The 18212-nt window shown below is 33.5% G+C and overlaps 1 protein-coding gene across 1 annotated transcript in view; it reads right to left on the bottom strand.

Moving 5' to 3' along the window:
• The window catches only part of Ca-alpha1D (Ca[2+]-channel protein alpha[[1]] subunit D), a 132995-nt gene that overhangs the window by 24649 nt on the left and 90134 nt on the right, over positions 1 to 18212 (bottom strand). The window contains exons 35-37 of the mRNA XM_088264161.1: positions 4406 to 4580; positions 2747 to 2843; positions 655 to 739 (exon numbers count right to left, since the gene is read on the bottom strand). Coding sequence (XP_088120287.1) covers positions 655 to 739; positions 2747 to 2843; positions 4406 to 4580 — 357 coding nt within the window. The remainder of the gene's footprint in view (positions 1 to 654; positions 740 to 2746; positions 2844 to 4405; positions 4581 to 18212) is intronic.

The raw sequence follows: 18212 nt of genomic DNA, 5'->3' as shown, positions 1-18212 counted from the left end.
AATTATAAATAGTAAGCACTGATAAATACACGTCTCCTTCACACACTATCAGCGAGCAGCGAGAGAGAGTGAAGCACAACATCAAAATTTATCCATTATAACATGGACAACATATAAAAATATAAATACATTTAACCCTTTGAAATGTGGTCCCTCTAAAACAGAAATACTTTTTTGACCACATAACCCCATAAAAAAAAAAAACTGAATTGTACCTCTCTTTATTTTAATTTTTTTTTATGATATGGTTATAAAAGTTTTTTAATAATTTTAATTCATTTTGTATTTTTACAATCTCAAAAGTTATAACGCAGTTCTCTCCAATAAAGAGAGATCTCTTGTGCTTGGAGAGGGACTTACACTTTCATTCAATTCAAAATTCATTTAATTATTTTTTTAGCATTTTGATGTCTTCATTTTTTTTAAATATCTGTAGGAAGGATATTGAAGTACTAGGTTCCAAAATGGAATTTTTTGAATCAAAGAAAATAACTTTGACCCTCTTGGGAATTGGACCAAGAACCTCCAGCACAGTAGCCTGACGCACTAGCTACTACACTATGGAGACAGATAATGTAAGTCATTTGATTTTCCAACCTTTATTAAAAACTATGTGTGGTAAAATATGAGGAAATAAAAACATGGCCAACTCACATATTGTTAGGGGTAGTGGGGAATCCTCCGAGCCCCAACTCTCTCTGCATCATGCTGCTAAGGTGGTTTCCTACTCCATCCGCTGAGGATTGTAAAATTGTATATTTAATATAATACAAAAGTATACATCACTCACTCCTTTCAACAACGTCGTATATCAAAAATCATAAATTTTCACTTGTGCATGTTTTAGAATGCCCAGAAAATGTACGATATCCCAGCAAAAGAGGCATATTTTTAACTTAATATTTACCCGCTACAGGGCAGAAAGTGTTGTTTTTGCATTTTGAAGAAAAGGTATTGCTTAATTATTTTTTTAAATATACTAAATATTTATCAATTGGAAAAAAACATTCAGGTTTTACCTCAAAGATCTGTTGCACAATAAAAAGTTCAATAAGTGGCTTGATATTTATTTTTAATACATTTTATCATATTCTAAAACTTTAAAAACGATCTCCAAAAAAGTCAAGTTTTTTGATTTATGACGTTGTTGTAAGGAGTGAGCGACATATCAAATGGCAAATTGAAAAGGCTAAGAATGCCATTACCCGGTTGAATAAATTTTGAGGTATAAGAATATCTAAGGCCACCAAAACAACACTAGTTTGGGCACTTATTTTTCAAACTTTACGATGCGAATTGTAATAGATCCCTCTTTATGAAGGAATTACTGTTTTTTTTTTTGAGGTCAAGGGATCTTGCATCCCTTATGTCACTGTGACCATATTAGTTCTATTGTGACCTCCCTCTGTATTACAGCTCACTGCCAAGACCTACATGAGTCATGTAACTCAAGACCTGTCTTGGTGGTAGGAGCTTCACCTTCTCAGAGTCCAGTAGAGGTCCTCCAAGGATGTGACTTCGTTTGTGAGTGATTGCGTCACAATTGTAGAGAATGTGGATTGGCGTTTCGTTATCCTACATACAAAATCTGCATACTGGGGAGTCATGAAGTCCAATTTTTGTCATGTGTTATTTACTCGATACTCAAATATTACACCCATCGACAGCTGTGAATATACCCCTACAACAGCAGTTAATGTTGGATCAACCCAAAACAAATGAGATAAATAAGAAGTATAAAATGAAATAAGTTTTATAAAATAAAACTACATTGTTTTTAACCGATTTTCATTAGTACTATTCTCCAACCGGTTTTGACAAGAAGATTGTCATCATCAGGGTTAAACACATACTCTTGTAGAATACATGTTTAACCCTGATGATGACAAGGTTCTTGTCGAAACTGGTTGGAAAAAAGTACCAATAAAAAGTGATTAAAAACAAAATAGTTTTATCTTATAGTTTGGAAAATTAGTCTCACAATGAATCTGCGGAAAACATTCAAGAAACTAATTTTCCATTTTTAACCTGTTAACCGGGCGGTCCGCTGTCCAATTACGCAACTTGTAACGGGCGCGAATCCTGATTCACTCCGTATCTTAAATTCATGTCAAGACATGTATGGATGACAAATACCTTTGTTGTTCGAAAAATATACATCCATATATATAAAACAATAAACATATATTTCAAGGACGTATTCATATGTCCTACCCGTACCCGATATTGTTTACGTTTGACGTATTTATGCGTCCTGCCCGGTTAACAGGTTAACTTAAAATAAAACACTTGAATATACCACTTTAATGAGTTTTACTTTTATTTACAACTAGTTTCGAAAACGACAGATGTTTTCATCTTCTGGTACAAACTAAAACTTAATTAAAAAATTAATATTATAAATTAGTTTCAATTTGTACCAGAAGATGAATACATCTGTCGTTTTCGAAACTAGTCGTAATTAAAAGTAAAACTCATTAAAGTGGTATATTTAAGTGTTTAATTTTAATAAAATAATCATGTCATTCCACAAAGTTAATGCCAAATCAATTGATAATATAGGTTAACTTAAATTTCACTTAGTAAATACCACTTTTTCCTAAAATCTATTGTGATATATGTTTTGAGGTATTCTGCATAATTTTCAAACACCATACATCGTGTTTGAAAATGACGCGGAGTGAATATAATACAATTTTGATCATTTTACCTCTGTTGTTGGAAGGAGACAGCTTCCCTCCCAAAGGATTCTGTCCCGGTCCCCCCCTTCTCCTGTGATCCCCCCTGCCGCCCCCTCGCTTCCTCATGGAAGACCAAACTCCGCCGAATAGAGAATGGTTTCGCTGAAAAAAAGTTATCACAAGATGTCATATCTTTGGTCCACAGGTCGGCTGCCCAAACTCAAAACACAGTAAGGGACATTTTTTGTAGTACGTTTTTTTTGCATTAACAAAAAAAAACGCATTACAAAAAAATGTCCTTTACTGTGTTTTAAGTTTGGACAGCCGAGGTGTTTGTGATGTATTTTTTAAAAGTCTATCCTTAGTACAAATACAAAAGCAAATAATCCTATAAAATACAGGTTCGCAGGTTATTGCAGGCCTTTCAACCAAATGTTTGCATGTAAACAGTTTATAGATTTAAAAATAAAAATAAAAAGTACTAAAAACATTTGCAAGTAAGGAGTTTGTGGAATTAGACTTCTGTATAAAACGACCACATTATGATATCCTTTAAGTTCAAAGTATTTGTAATATGGAATAAACATAGAAAGTAACAAACTAATGAAAAAATGGCACTCATCAAGTTATGCATAGTTAGCGAATATGAATTAAGTATTATTTTTTTATCCATTCCAAGAAGTAAAAAAAAGCAGTAGGCAGAGAGAATGGAACGCCACACTCTTCTGTCCTGACATACACTCCTCGCTTCCTTCACATCCATACATGCATTCCAATTACGCAGACTTTTGACACCACCAGATTTTAGGTTTTTAAGTCTTTAAGTTAAGTCTTTTTCGGGCGTCCTCGTTCTGTTCTCCAGCTCACATTCGCCACACATAATTTCTTAGTCATTCTCTCGTTATCATTCGCTCCACATGTCCATACCACCTTCAAGAACTCTTTTTAATCTTTTCAACTATCCCTTCTTTGGCCTTACATACCTTTCTCCAAAGGCGGAGACTGACCGGAGCATTTCGTAGTAACGTAACATATAACAATGCGAGCATTCAGGCAGTCAGTACACCGAGCCGAGCTGCTCGCCGCTCCTTCCGAATGCTCCATCCGAAGTCGGATGCTATTTTAGGTTAGTACAGGGTTGCCAATCTGTGGAAAATTCCCCAAACTGCGGGGAATTTGTGGGGATTGGTACTATGTGGAGAAAATGCGGGTATTTTTACATTTTAAATTTTTACAATTTATCGGACGGATTGATAGTTAGTGATTAAAATATCTGTTACAATAAATGACATCAATATTTTTTATATATTGATTTCCCACGTAGCGTTTCTGGCAAAAAAAGTGTACAAATGGTAGATTTTTTTTAAATGTATACTTTAAGTCAAATTTGTTACCAAAAGTGCTAGATTATCGCTATAATGACAAAAAGGGATGCAGTCCTACCTGTCATATTTTCCAAAAAGAAATAATTTAATATCAACACTACATCAACTTAAAACAATTCAGTGAATCCCCTTTTCGTATCAGATTTTTTGGTGTGACATATGGTAACACTAAGCACAAGGCCACTAGCGTGCACTGATCGCGGTCAGTCAGCAATGCCGTAACGTCATAACGTAACATGCTCGCCGCGAGCGATGTTACGATGTTTTGTTACAACGAAATGCTCCGGTCAGTCTCCGCCTTAAGAGATAAAAATTATCTTTATTATGATTATTACTTACTCTGTGCATTGGTTCCGGACAGTCGTCCATCGTGTCGTCCAACGTGCCGGAAATGGCTCTCTTCAACTCCGGACCGGCCTCGTGCAAGGTTCTCAGACCGGCTTGCAACGTCACGGTCGCTCCCGCGATACCGGCCTCTCCCTCCCTAGCTTCCTGTTCCTTCCTCTTCTTAAATCTGTTGTCACGTCACGACAAGGTACACAACAGCCGTGGGCCAAAAACAACATTCATCAGGGTTTAAATTTCGGCAGACGCCATCACGTTTCGGTGAGTTGTCAGTCCAAGATCGGTCCATCCGGAAGTCAGAGGGCGTTCGACGGCATCACGGCAAGTCAAACCACAATACGAAGTCATAGCCGAACAATATTTGGGCGCAATCCGGGCGAGCATTAACAGACAACAAGCAAACATTAAACACTCATGACATAAAAATGTATAATTTGATGTATAGTTCTCAAGATACAGTAGATTTTCAATTTACCAAGGTAGAAATATTCATTTCATTCATTCAAACCCTTATCCGCACCCAAATGGTGCATAGGGCACTGCATCATATAAACGCAGTGTTATCTTGATCGTAAACACATGAAGGAAATGTGATCAGCCCTCCGCTTCAGGTACCGGTCCAAGGTAATATTGAATAAATATAAGAGTGAAAAAATTACTTTTATTTATTTGACCCACCCCTGGGAATCGAACCTGGGACCTCCAGAACGGTAGCCGAGCGTGCTGACCATTGCACTTCGGAGGCGAACAAGAAATATGGTGGTGTAGAAATATCCCAGCCAAAGAATTATTTTATTTATTGTTTCAGCATTTACTTTGTGATAAGACATGATGAAATTATTAAAGAAAACACTTGTTTTTTTTTTACCGCTTGAGTTTATTTTATGAGGACTAGTTTCGGAAGCTAAACTTCCATTTTCAGGTCTAAATGTAAACATTTATAAAGAATTATTCCAATTTTTTTTTCATTACATAATTCCTGTAATGCAAAGACCTGCCACGCCAACTGGTCTGGCTTTTTGCCGAGTTGTTTTTTTATTCATTTTTTGGCAAAATATTTTCTAAATTTCGAAGCGAAATATCTTGTGTAACATTAATTTTAGACTTTAAATAAAACAGCACTTTTGGAGATTTGGAAAAATTCATCTTTGACCACTTTACATATAAAATGAACATACTGTATTTCTGTAAATTGAGAATATACTGTATTTCTTTTAACTGAGCACGATGAAAATACTTAAGAATTTTTTGAGATATTGCAAAATAAATAAAATGAGATTTAAAAATAAAACCGAAATATACTAAAGTAATCTTCAAAAAAATGCTACATTTGCCAAAAAGGATGTTTTATGCTACCTAAGAGTAGAAAAATATATAAAAATTTACAGATTATGAATGATTTTAAAGGTGTGATGTCGCATGTATTCTTCAAATCGAAAAAAGCATACATGTAGATCACATATACAATTCCTCCAAAACAATCTCCATTTTGAAATGCATCACTCAAATTGTTTTACTCTAGTTTGATTTGAGTGTCTGACGTGACATGACAATTTATGATTTTTTATGCTCCAAATTTTGAAAAATTGCAGTGAGATTACATCACACCAAAAATAAATTTGGCTTAGTTTGAGAATCTATACATCTCTCTCTGTAACCCTTATCCACATCCAATGGTGCATAGGGCACTGCATAGTATAGAAGCAGTGTTATCTTGATTGTTAAATACACAAAGGAAAGGTAATCAGTCCTCCGGCGAAAGTACCGGTCTAGGGAAATAAAAAATATCTGAGTGAAAAATTAATTACTTTTTTTAACCTCCCCTGGGAATTGAACCCGGGGCATCTAGAACGATAGCCAAACGTTCTGACCACTACACTGCAGGGGCAGACAATCTATATTTATCTATTAAAAAATAAAAATAAAATCCTAAATGCAAATTGATGCAGCAATTTCTTCCAATTTATTTCAGGGCAATTTGTAAAAGAATGCCGGGGAATAGAACCCAGGACATCATGTAGCATAGCCAAATGGCCAATCGCTACCACTACAGAGTGGACAGTGACATAGAAACACTTAAGAATAAATTGCAAACACCTCTTTAGATAAATTTTAGTATTCATCGGCTCAGAAGAAAAAAAATTATAAAAAAGTATGTACAGGTAAATTTGTTAAATAACGACAAAAAATAAATCTTTCAAACGGTGATTGGCAAACTAGGGTGTTCATCCATTATGGGGGCTTTGGGGGTTTTGGTGGATATTTGTTAGATAAGATATAATTTTAATACGGGTTTTTTAACATGACACATTTGAAGATGGTTATGACAGTAATATTTCCTTATTTTGCACACCATTTAATGAAAATATTCTAAATATGCATACAACTAAACTAAATATTCATAAGTGGATAATGGAAGTGGGCAAATCTGAAATGGATCGCGTCATTCAGCCATGTCGTATTTCATTGCATAAACGATTTTCTTGAATTAAAATTTTTAAATTGATTTTGGCAAGGGAAACCTCGGAAAAATGATGAATTATATTACACCTCATATGAACCCTCATATGAAAAAAATACCTGTGTAAATTCCACACTTCTTGATACCCTTACCCGCACCCCAATGGTGCATAGGGCACTGCATCATTTCAACACAGTGTTATCTTGATCGTTAACACATGAAGGAAATGTGATCAGCCCTCCACTTGAGGTACCAGTCCAGGGTAATATCGAATAAATTTTAGAGTGAAAAAATCACTTATTTATTTGACCCCCCCCCCCCCCGGGAATCGAACCCGGGACCTCCAGAATCTTCCATGTCATAAAAGTTTTGGAACATGTACATACATATATTTAATATATTAGCATTCATTCCCATGCAACTTAGAGGCGACATCTATGACGACTCTAGCTAAGACAAGACCCGTGACAAATCGCCTGTCATGTCGCGCACTCCTTTCAACAACGTCATAAATCAAAAAACTTTAAAAAATCAAATCAAAAATCAAAAATCAAAAGTTTAAAAATATAATAAAATATATTAAAAATAAATACCAAGCCACTTATTGAACTTTTTACTCTACAACAGATCTTTTTAGGTAAAATCTGAATTTTTTTCTCCATTTGAAAAATATTTGGTATATTTAAAAAAAAAAAATTAAACAATACCTTTTCTTCAAAATGCTAAAACAACACTTTCTGCCCTGTAACGGGTAAATATGAAGTTAAAAATATGCCGTTTTTGCTGGGATATAGTACATTTTCTGGGCATTCCGAAAACATGCACAAGTGAAAATTAACGATTTTTGATATATGACGTTGTTGAAAGGAGTGAGCGATGTGTACAAGCTAAGAAACAAACGATTAACAGATTATGCCAAGTTATAGTAAGCTGAGAAATTAGAGACATGGTCGATGGTCAAATGTATATATGGTATACATCAGAGGTGTCTAACTCAAAAGGCACCGAGGGCCGCATAAGGTGTTTTGAGTATGCCGGCGGCCGCATCAAAAGACTTAAAATTTCATTTTCATTTTTATTTAACTTTAAGTGAATAATTTATTATCAAAGAGAGTCACATGAGGTACAGTAGATCCAACTTAATGATTTTGTAAAAGAATGTCATATTGCTCACTCCTTTCAACAACGTCATGTATCAAAAATTGACAATTTTCAGTTGTGCATGTTTTCGGGATGCCCAGAAAATGTACTATATCCCAGAAAGAGCGGCATATTTTTAACTTAATATTTACCCGCTACAGGGCAGAAAGTGTGGTGTTTGCATTTTGAAGAAAGGTATTGTTAAGTAATTTTTTTAAATATACTAAATATTTTTCAAATGGAGAAAAAACTTCAGGTTTTACCTAAAAAGATCTGTTGCACAGTAAAAAGTTCAATAAGTGGCTTGATATATATTTTTAAAACATTTTATTATATTCTTAAACTTTAAAAACGATCTCCTGAAAAATAAAGTATTTTGATATATGACCTTGTTGAAAGGAGTGAGTGATATGTTCCCGTACAAAAAAAACGATTTTAATGAAGAATTAAAATAAATGAAAAATAAAACCGCAGGTATTTGCAGGCCATAAAAAATACTCATAAGAATTTGACATGCCTGGTATTTATGATTTTAGAAATAATCTAGATTATGGTGTGCAAATAAAGAGAACAAATGTCACAGAAAAACACAGTAACACGATGACGAAAATCATTAGCAAAATCATAAGTTCAATTTGTTTAAATTTGGGCTGGAATTCTATACGGAAGTTAACGCTTAAACTACATAGTGAAGATATCAACATTCCTTCTAGACTTTATTTATAATGACTTAAGCATTTTGAAACCAGTTATCAACCAGTAATATTAGAAATGGTACTGAAAAGAAATGACCCTTTGTTGTGATACAAGAAAAGGTAAAGTTATCTATTCTACATAGTTAAAACATTAGCTTCCATATTAATTGATGCCTTGATCTTACTCTTACTTACTATCGTTGAATAATATGAAAATTTAGTTATATATTTGATATATGAATTATTTATGATAGATATGTACACATTTCAGTAAATATTAATAATTATATATATATATATATATATATATATATATATATATATATATATATATATATATATATATATATATATATATATATATATATATATATATATATATATACATATATACATATATACATACATACATACATACATACATACATACATACATACATACATACATACATACATACATACATACATACATACATACATACATACATACATACATACATACATACATACATACATACATACATATATATATATATATATATATATATATATATATATATATATATATATACATATGTATATTTATATATATATACACATGAAGCACATATAAAGAATTGAATAAAAAACATCTGGAACAACAGGGAACAAACATTTATATTATCGGCTTGCTAACCGAAAAAATGGAGGAAAAAAACAAACCAGTTTACAAGTTAGCAGTAAAATAGTTTGAGGACATTTACAAAAAGAAATAAAATCGTTTTAATTTGAGCACAAAAATACAACGAAGTTCAAAATTTCAAAATCAAAATTCAATACAATATATAGCAAGTAAACGGTATTGGGTTAAAAGCAGGCGCAAGCGGAAGGCATGCTCTCTCAGTGGATTGCAGTTTTCTGAGGGTCTCATATGGTAAAGATGAAACTCTGTATGGACGTACGTCCGGACACAAATATTAGAGAAATACAAGATGTGATTGAGAAATTTACAAAAACACAAAGTGAAGTGCGTTTTCGACACTCGCCTGCTTAGTATTGCGTGTGTGGAGTGATGTGTGAAAGTAGACACTTTAAATATGAAAATAAAACACTCATATAAGACCACTTTTAGTTGTTCACTATCCCAAATGTGGCAATTTTGCTTTTTAACAGGCGCCGTGGCGTAGTTAGGTAGACGTCGCGGGCTCGATTCCCACCAATTGCAAAACGAATTCAAGAAAGATTCATTTTCAATTGGTCTGGGTGTTTGCGGTGTATTTTTCGCATTTACCTTTCCCTATCCTTACTATCCTACCTGCAAACATCTATATAAATAAACGTCACTGGGCGGACCCTATAAGAACCCAGAAAACAAGGGATTTTGCCTAGAATTTTCACTCATGAATTACATGAAACTATAGTAACTTTAAACATAAAAAGTTAATCCTCTCACGGGTAGGCATAGGCTATGAAACTTAAAAAGTTGATGCCTGAGTAGGGTCATGATATGTGGTGATGCATAAGCCTTAGCTAGACTGCAGAGTCACTTGGACGTTAGGTAATTTAAAAAAAAGGATGGGCTCTTCTCTCGCCATCGTCCGCCACTGAACCACGTCTCTACTACCAGTTGTCGTTAGCATCATAGTGATATCAATGAAATATTTAGAATTAAAGTGTAATTTCATCGGTGATCATTCTTTTGTACTATAATATAATGAAGCGATAGATTATTTCGATTCTTGTCAAACATTTCAGAATAAATTGTGAAACAAGTACATATATAATTATTTAATTTAGTTATAACCCCTTTTATAAACGCATCTTCTGAGGAGAAACAAGTGGAGCCTGGGAGCGCACCATAACCCGTGCAATCTTAGTATCCCCACATAATGAATCACCCTGCCACAGAATGATTTTAGTATCCCCACATAATGAATCACCCTGCTACAGAATGATTAAAGTATCCACACATAGTGAATGACCCTGCCACAGAATGATTTTAGTATCCCCACATAATGAATCACCCTGCTACAGAATGATTATAGTATCCACACATAGTGAATGACCCTGCTACAGAATGATTATAGTATCCCCACATAGTGAATCACCCTGCTACAGAATGATTTTAGTATCCCCACATAATGAATCACCCTGCTACAGAATGATTATAGTATCCCCACATAATGAATCACCCTGTTACAGAATGATTATAGTATCCCCACATAGTGAATCACCCTGCTACAGAATGATTATAGTATCCCCACATAATGAATCACCCTGCTACAGAATGATTTTAGTATCCCCACATAATGAATCACCCTGCTACAGAATGATTTTTTTAAAAACATGTATTGTTATGGAAAAACGCATTACACATGCGAACTTGCTCCTGGAACGAATTAAGAATGTTATACGGGGCATCGCTATAATTTGTTTGTATTATTACCTATTGATGAGAACACTGATCTTTAACACTCAAGATTGATCATGTTTAAACGCGTTCAGATAAACTCAAAAATAGTGTTACATAATTGTTATATTTTTATATTTAAATTATCATGTCAACCTACAGAGCAAATGCCAAATCAATTTATAATTTTAGACATTTGTTTGGACACAGATTTGTAGAAGTAACATTTTTATAAGGTCATCTGTGTGCATCAAAATTACTAAAAAAAAGTATTTATGAGCAGACGCCAGGGTGTAGTCCGGAAAACGCTTGACTGCCAATCTGGCATTGTGGGTTCGATCCCCATCAATTGAAAAACAAATTCATGAAATATTAATTTTCATTTGGCCCTGGTGTTTTCTGAAGCATTTTTCACATCTACCTTCCATATCTTAACTATCCTACCTGCAGACAGGCCTGTAGTGTAAAGGCATTGACTTTTCGTGTGTATATATTTTTTAAATAGATCAAAATTAATCCTTTTTAGAGGTTCTACTTCTTCTTCTAAACCTTATCCACACGCAATGGTGCGTAGGGCACTGCATTGTTTATAAATAGTGTCATCTCGATCGTTAAATACATGAAGGAAAGGTGATCAGCCCTTTACCTTTGGTACCAGTTCAAGGTAATATAAATGCACCTTAGAGTGAAAATCAATAATATTTATTTCCCCCTGGGAATTGAACCCGGGACCTCCAGGAAGGTAGCCAAACGCTAACCACTATATTACATCATCATCATCAAACCCTTATCCGCACCCTAATGGTGCATAGGGCACTGCATATAAACGCAGTGTTATCTTGATCGTTAACACATGAAGGAAAGGTGATCAGCCATCCGCTTCAGGTACCAGTCCAGGGTGATATTGAATAAATATTAGAGTGAAAAAATCACTTATATTTATTTGACCCCCCCCTGGGAATCGAACCCGGGACCTCCAGAATGATAGTCGAGCGTGCTGACAATTACGCTATGGAGGCGGACAAAATACTATATTACAGAGGCTAGCAAACTTACATACTCGAAAGCTAATGTTAACAGTCCAACCTAAACTTACATACTCGAAAGCTAATCTTAACAGTCCAACCTAAACTTACATACTCGAAAGCTAATCTTAACAGTCCAACCTAAACTTACATACTCGAAAGCTAATCTTAACAGTCCAACCTAAACTTACATACTCGAAAGCTAATCTTAACAGTCCAACCTAAACTTACATACTCGAAAGCTAATCTTAACAGTCCAACCTAAACTTACATACTCGAAAGCTAATCTTAACAGTCCAACCTAAACTTACATACTCGAAAGCTAATCTTAACAGTCCAACCTAAACTTACATACTCGAAAGCTAATCTTAACAGTCCAACCTAAACTTACATACTCGAAAGCTAATCTTAACAGTCCAACCTAAACTTACATACTCGAAAGGTAATCTTAACAGTCCAACCTAAACTTACATCCTCGATTTACTAATCTTACCTAACATCATTATTATATGAGTATCTTATAAATGGAATGGTGTAATATTGTACAAAAAATATCAATGCATGTCTATTTGAAATTGAAAATATAACCTTACCTAACCTAATATGATAAATAACATCAGTATCTTATCATGAATGGAATGATGAAATATTATACAAAATACTTTAGTTTTTTTGTATGTTACAAATTATCAATTCATGTTTATTTGAAGGTTGTAATCTAACCTTACCTAACCTACTGTGACTTTGTTTCCTAACCTGACCTAACGTGAACTAATATTACGAGTATCTAATTATAAATGGAATGATGTAATATTGTACAAAATAGTTAAGTATATTGGTATTTTTACAAATTATCGATTCATGTTTATTTGAAGTTTGAAACAGCTGGCACTAAAATAAGCTTCAAGGGGAAAAATCACACAAGAATGCAAAAAAAAACTCGCATTTTTGTTATGTTTTCATATCTAATAGATTAATAAAACGATTCTAAAATCAATTCAATTAAATCATGTTAAATTACTATGGAAAAATGAATATTGATGGCTATATATCGGCTGTCCAAATTTAAAACACAGTAAGGGACATTTTTTTGGTAGTAGGTTTTTTTTGCATTTTTGGACTAAGTAGAGTCTACTTGCAAAAAAAACCTACTACAAAAAAAATGTCCCTTACTGTGTTTTAAATTTGGACAGCCGATATGCCTATGAAACTACAAGAAATATGGTTAAAATGGGAATATTTGGTAATGCTAGCTAACGATTTTCATTTAGTAGATTTTTTATTGTTGTCGGTTTGTCAGTATTTTAAATTTGATTTGAATTCATTCAAATATCTTGCAAAACAGGGGAAAAAGAACACAAAACCTCAAAACTTAAGTTAGATTTTTAAACTGATGCGTGTATTAATTAATTATGAGATTTGTGAGACAAAATATACATAGGTTTGTGTGTTATATTTGTCAGAATTTCACAAAACAAAGAGATATTTCAGTTTGCACTGGTCCATTCTGAGCCGTGATTGGAAGCATATTTTACATTGTGGTATGACATGATACTATCAGTATTAACTTATCAGTGAGTGAGTTCTTGCAAACTAAACTGTATCTGAGTAGTGAGTCTCATGAACCAACCGTATCTGAGGAATGAGTTCTCGTGAACTAACCGTTTTTCAGGAGTGAGTTTATGTGAAATGTTTCTCAGGAGTGGATTTTTGTAACTTCATTGTATCTGAGAAGTGAGTTTTTATAAACTTAACTGTATCTAAGGAATGAGGTCTAGTGAACCAACTGTTTCTCAGGAGTGAGTTTTTTTGAACTAATTATTTCTCAGGAATAGATTTTAACCCGTAAGCTGCGGATCGCATCTATTGTCATTTTTTATAGAAGTACCGTTGACTGCGGATCGCATGCATAGTCGTTTTTCAACTTTACGTACTTATATCAACACCTATAGATAATTTTTTGCACTTAAATTTGGTTCGAGGCATGGATGAATTAGTTCTCTTTGATTTATTGTCATAAAATATCAAAATTATTTTAATTTAGTGTCAACTTTATCGTGAATACTTCCGGTCGGCTCGTGCTCCGCAGCTTCTATACAGCCGCGTCTTCTATACAGCCGCCATACTTTAGGCCGCGAGTCCGTAAATGTTAATATTTTTGTGTAAATACACCATAAAAACATAATAAGTAAAGTGCATTGTGTACTGTGAACATCTATGATGGATATCCGAAAGTTTCACTACAAAAAATAGGCAAAAATATGCTTTTTTTGTCAAAAATATTGTAATGTAAAATAATCCAGCACGGGACGGAAAGTTTGACACTCGAAATCGAGCAGCTTAGAGGTTAAGAAAGTAAACTGTATCTGAGGAGTGAGTTTTCGTGAACCAACTGTTTTTTAGGAGTGAGATATTGTGAACTAATTGTTTCTCAGGAGGGGATTTTTGTAAACTAAACTGTATCTGAGGAGTGAGTTTATGTGAGCCTTATTGTATCTTTACTCCAAGATACTCATACAAATTAGAAACCTTGAAGTCACAACAGATATACAACATTTAATTATTTAAAAAAATTGCTAATGGTGATTTTTGTGAAATGTAATGTAGTTTTTATTGAGCGTTGTAAGAATCATGTGGTGTGAATGAGCGGACAATACAAATAGACATAGCGTGATGTGTTATAAAAAAATGTTATATGGTTGTAAACCGGGGGAATCTGTTCCCATTTTCCAATCATGGAGGTTTGTATGGACGAATATGAAATGCTGAAATACTGGCCACTCTGTGAGTGAGTGAAACTATGAGGTTTTAAAACATAACAAGGTCACCGAGTTAGCAAACCAAGTTAAGGTCATGACTTCTTCTTCTAACCCTTACCCACACCCAATGGTGCATAGGGCACTGCATAATTTTGACTGTTACATGCATGAAGGCAAGGTGATCACTCCTGCTCTTCAGAGACCAGTCCAGGGTAAATTAAATAAATATTAGAGTAGAAAATCACTAATATATATTTTCACCCCCTCCCCCCTGGGAATCGAACCTGGGACCTCCAGCACACTAGCTAAACACGCAACCATTATACAGAATACGTTTAAAGTTACTGGGAAAATTTCTTGGGAGAAAAATTCTGGGCAAAAACACTTGCTACCTTGTAAAAGGCATGAGTTATGCCTCATGATTTACAAATAAGGTAAGTTCCATATGCGGCAGAACATATGGTACGGTCTTAAGAAGTGCTGGGATTTTTAACCAGCTTTTGTCTTTGCATTTGCATTTGTCATTAACATTTGCTTTGTTCTAGAACTACCTTTTGTCTTTTATTAATATGTGCTTGGGGCTAGAACTAGCTTTTGCCTTTTATTAACACACTTCGGACGGGAAAGGTGTTTCTACCCATTCGGTTGATTGATGTTTGAGGAAGAAAAGAAGGGCTTATTTACCTTCTGCGCCGGCCTCATTTCAAAGGCAGAAAAGAAGGAATTATCCAATGTTTTTATATGAATAGGTCTTCTTCTTTGTCAAGGTCTTAACTATGTACATAATTATCAAATCCCATTGCCAGCGGTCCACAGGCGTAAAAAAACACCCGTCTGAAATGTGTCAACATGTGCTCGGGTCTAGAACTAGCTTTTGTCTTTTATTAACATGTGCTAGAACTAGCTTTAGTGTTTTGTTAACTTGTGCTAGGGTCTAGAACTAGCCTTCGTATTTTATTAACATGTGCCGGGATCTAGAACTAGCTTTTATCTTTTATCAACATGTGCTATGGTCTAGAACTAGCTTTTATCTCTTATTAACATGTGCTAGAACTAGCCATTGTCTCCACATGTGCTAAGGTCTAAAACTAGCTTCTGTCAGTACTCTCACTCAATCAGACTGGCCAGTATTGCGTTGTGTTATGAAGTGATGTAAAATGTCGAAAAGGCACTCTCACAATGATGTACTTTATAAACAGGGAGTGTGACGGACAACAAAACCAGAGTGGAGCAACTAGGGGGAGATGTTTGGTGAACGGAAAAGAATTTCTAAATGTTTTGTCTTTTACCACATTGAGAACTCATAGTTAATCATTATATAGTAGATTCGGCATTGACTAACGACGACTGGAGTCGACTTCTACTTACGCGTGATTCCTACGAAAAAAGAGACAGAAAACCAAAAAGAAGCAACGGCAAATTATAAAGGAAACATTGTATTGCGTCATTTTGAGAGGTGTGATCGTAAAATAATATAAAATGTACACTTCTCATCCATTTTTACATAGCATTTTACAACATAAATTTACAAAACAAAGAAAAAGGTGAATCGTATGAAAAAAATTGTATATAACAAAAATAAATTATGGTTAAATAATAACAGGTGTTGAAATGACAAAATTATTCATTTTTGGTTTACTTTTTTGGCAACTCAAGCGAATGATTCAGCCCGAAAATAAATAAATAAAATGTCTAAAAAAAAATTTTTTTATATGTTTAACGATCTGCGAAATATGATTTGATGGTGTAAATATAAACATAATATTTCTAATTTTATTAATTAATTTAACAGTCATTGATTCAAATCTAATTTTAAAACATAAAGTACCTTTTTTGGACTGGATTAGTGCATTTGTAACACTCAATAAAATATAAAAGTAATAATAAATAATTGCAAACATAAAAGTGCTTTTTGGGACCACGTCAGTGCATTCGTAAGTCACTTTGCATTTACTTGGTAAATAACACAAATTTTTTAACTATATTATGACACGTGTTTCAATGTGCTCAATATCAATACAGTGTTTGATAATGATGTAGAGTGCGTTGAAACACAAGTCATAACATATTTAATAAATATAAAAAACCCTTATATGCACCCAATGGTGCATAGGGCACTGCATCATATAAACGCAGTGTTATCTTGATCGTTTACACATGAAGGAAAGGTGATCAGCCCTCCGCTTCAGGTACCAGTCCAGGGTAATATTGAATAAATATTACAGTGAAAAAAATCACTTGTATTTATTTTACCCCCCTTGGGAATCGAACCCGGGACCTCCAGAACGGTAGCCGAGCGTGCTGACCATTACACTACGGAGGCGGACAGAAACATCTTTTATATTTTTCAAATTGAATTTCTATGCTTCTGTATGTTTAGAGTACTACGTACCTGCTGGGTGTAAAATAACAATATTTTGATAAGGAATATTGATATATGTATTTTAACACAAAGTTGAAAATGCTATGTAGAAATATGATATTGAAGTGGATAAAAAATAAATATATGAAAAGTTAATAAATAAAGGCAAAAATGCATATTTCAGTTAAAACAATTGAAAAACTAATTTTTCTACTAAATAAGAGATGTTATAGGAAGAGAAAATATGGAACTATACAGGATTCATTAATATATAGTGAATGGAACTTTTATACAATTGATCAACAAATCTAGACAAATTTTGAGAATATTGATCCTTTTTTGACAAAATATTATCGACTTTAGTTACAGAAAGGTTGTTTTGTTTTAGTAAATCTGCTCTTAATAAATATATGCATGATTTGGAAAAAATATCTTTGAGCAGCTCCAAAGTACACAATTTTTATCAGATCATGCATATTGAGTTTATTTTGAACACATTTCTAAAAGCAAAGCAATCATTACCCAACCTTGAATGAAATTTTGTCAAAAAAGATCAATATACCGTCTGGTTCTTTTGATCTATCTAGACAATTCAAAGTGTCTCATGTATTTGATCAATTTAGGCAAATACGTGAAGTAAATTGTCTAATTTGTTTGATCAATTTACAAAAATTGCATTTACCTATAAAAATAATGAGTCCAGCTTCGAACCACATATTATATATTATTTATTTAATATATTTTTTTAATGAATTATAAATGCAAATAAAGATATGCACCAGATATACTGCAGATAAAAATGTTTCATTTTATAATTGCATAAGTACATAAATATAATTAAAAATAAATATAAGCTATTTTGTAATAAAAGCACATATAAGAAAATATATTGAAAAAAAATACTTATACAAAGCTAAATCCTTTTCAAGCCATTGGATTTTAAATTATATTAAATAAATGGCAATTTAAA

The sequence above is a fragment of the Brachycentrus maculatus genome, unplaced genomic scaffold, assembly GCF_059751285.1.
Source record: "Brachycentrus maculatus isolate JH-2025_06_01 unplaced genomic scaffold, ASM5975128v1 h1tg000216l, whole genome shotgun sequence".
Classification (NCBI taxonomy): Eukaryota; Metazoa; Arthropoda; class Insecta; order Trichoptera; family Brachycentridae; genus Brachycentrus; species Brachycentrus maculatus.
The sequence above is the reverse complement of the archived record's forward strand: the minus strand, read 5'-3'. Positions and strand labels throughout refer to the sequence as shown.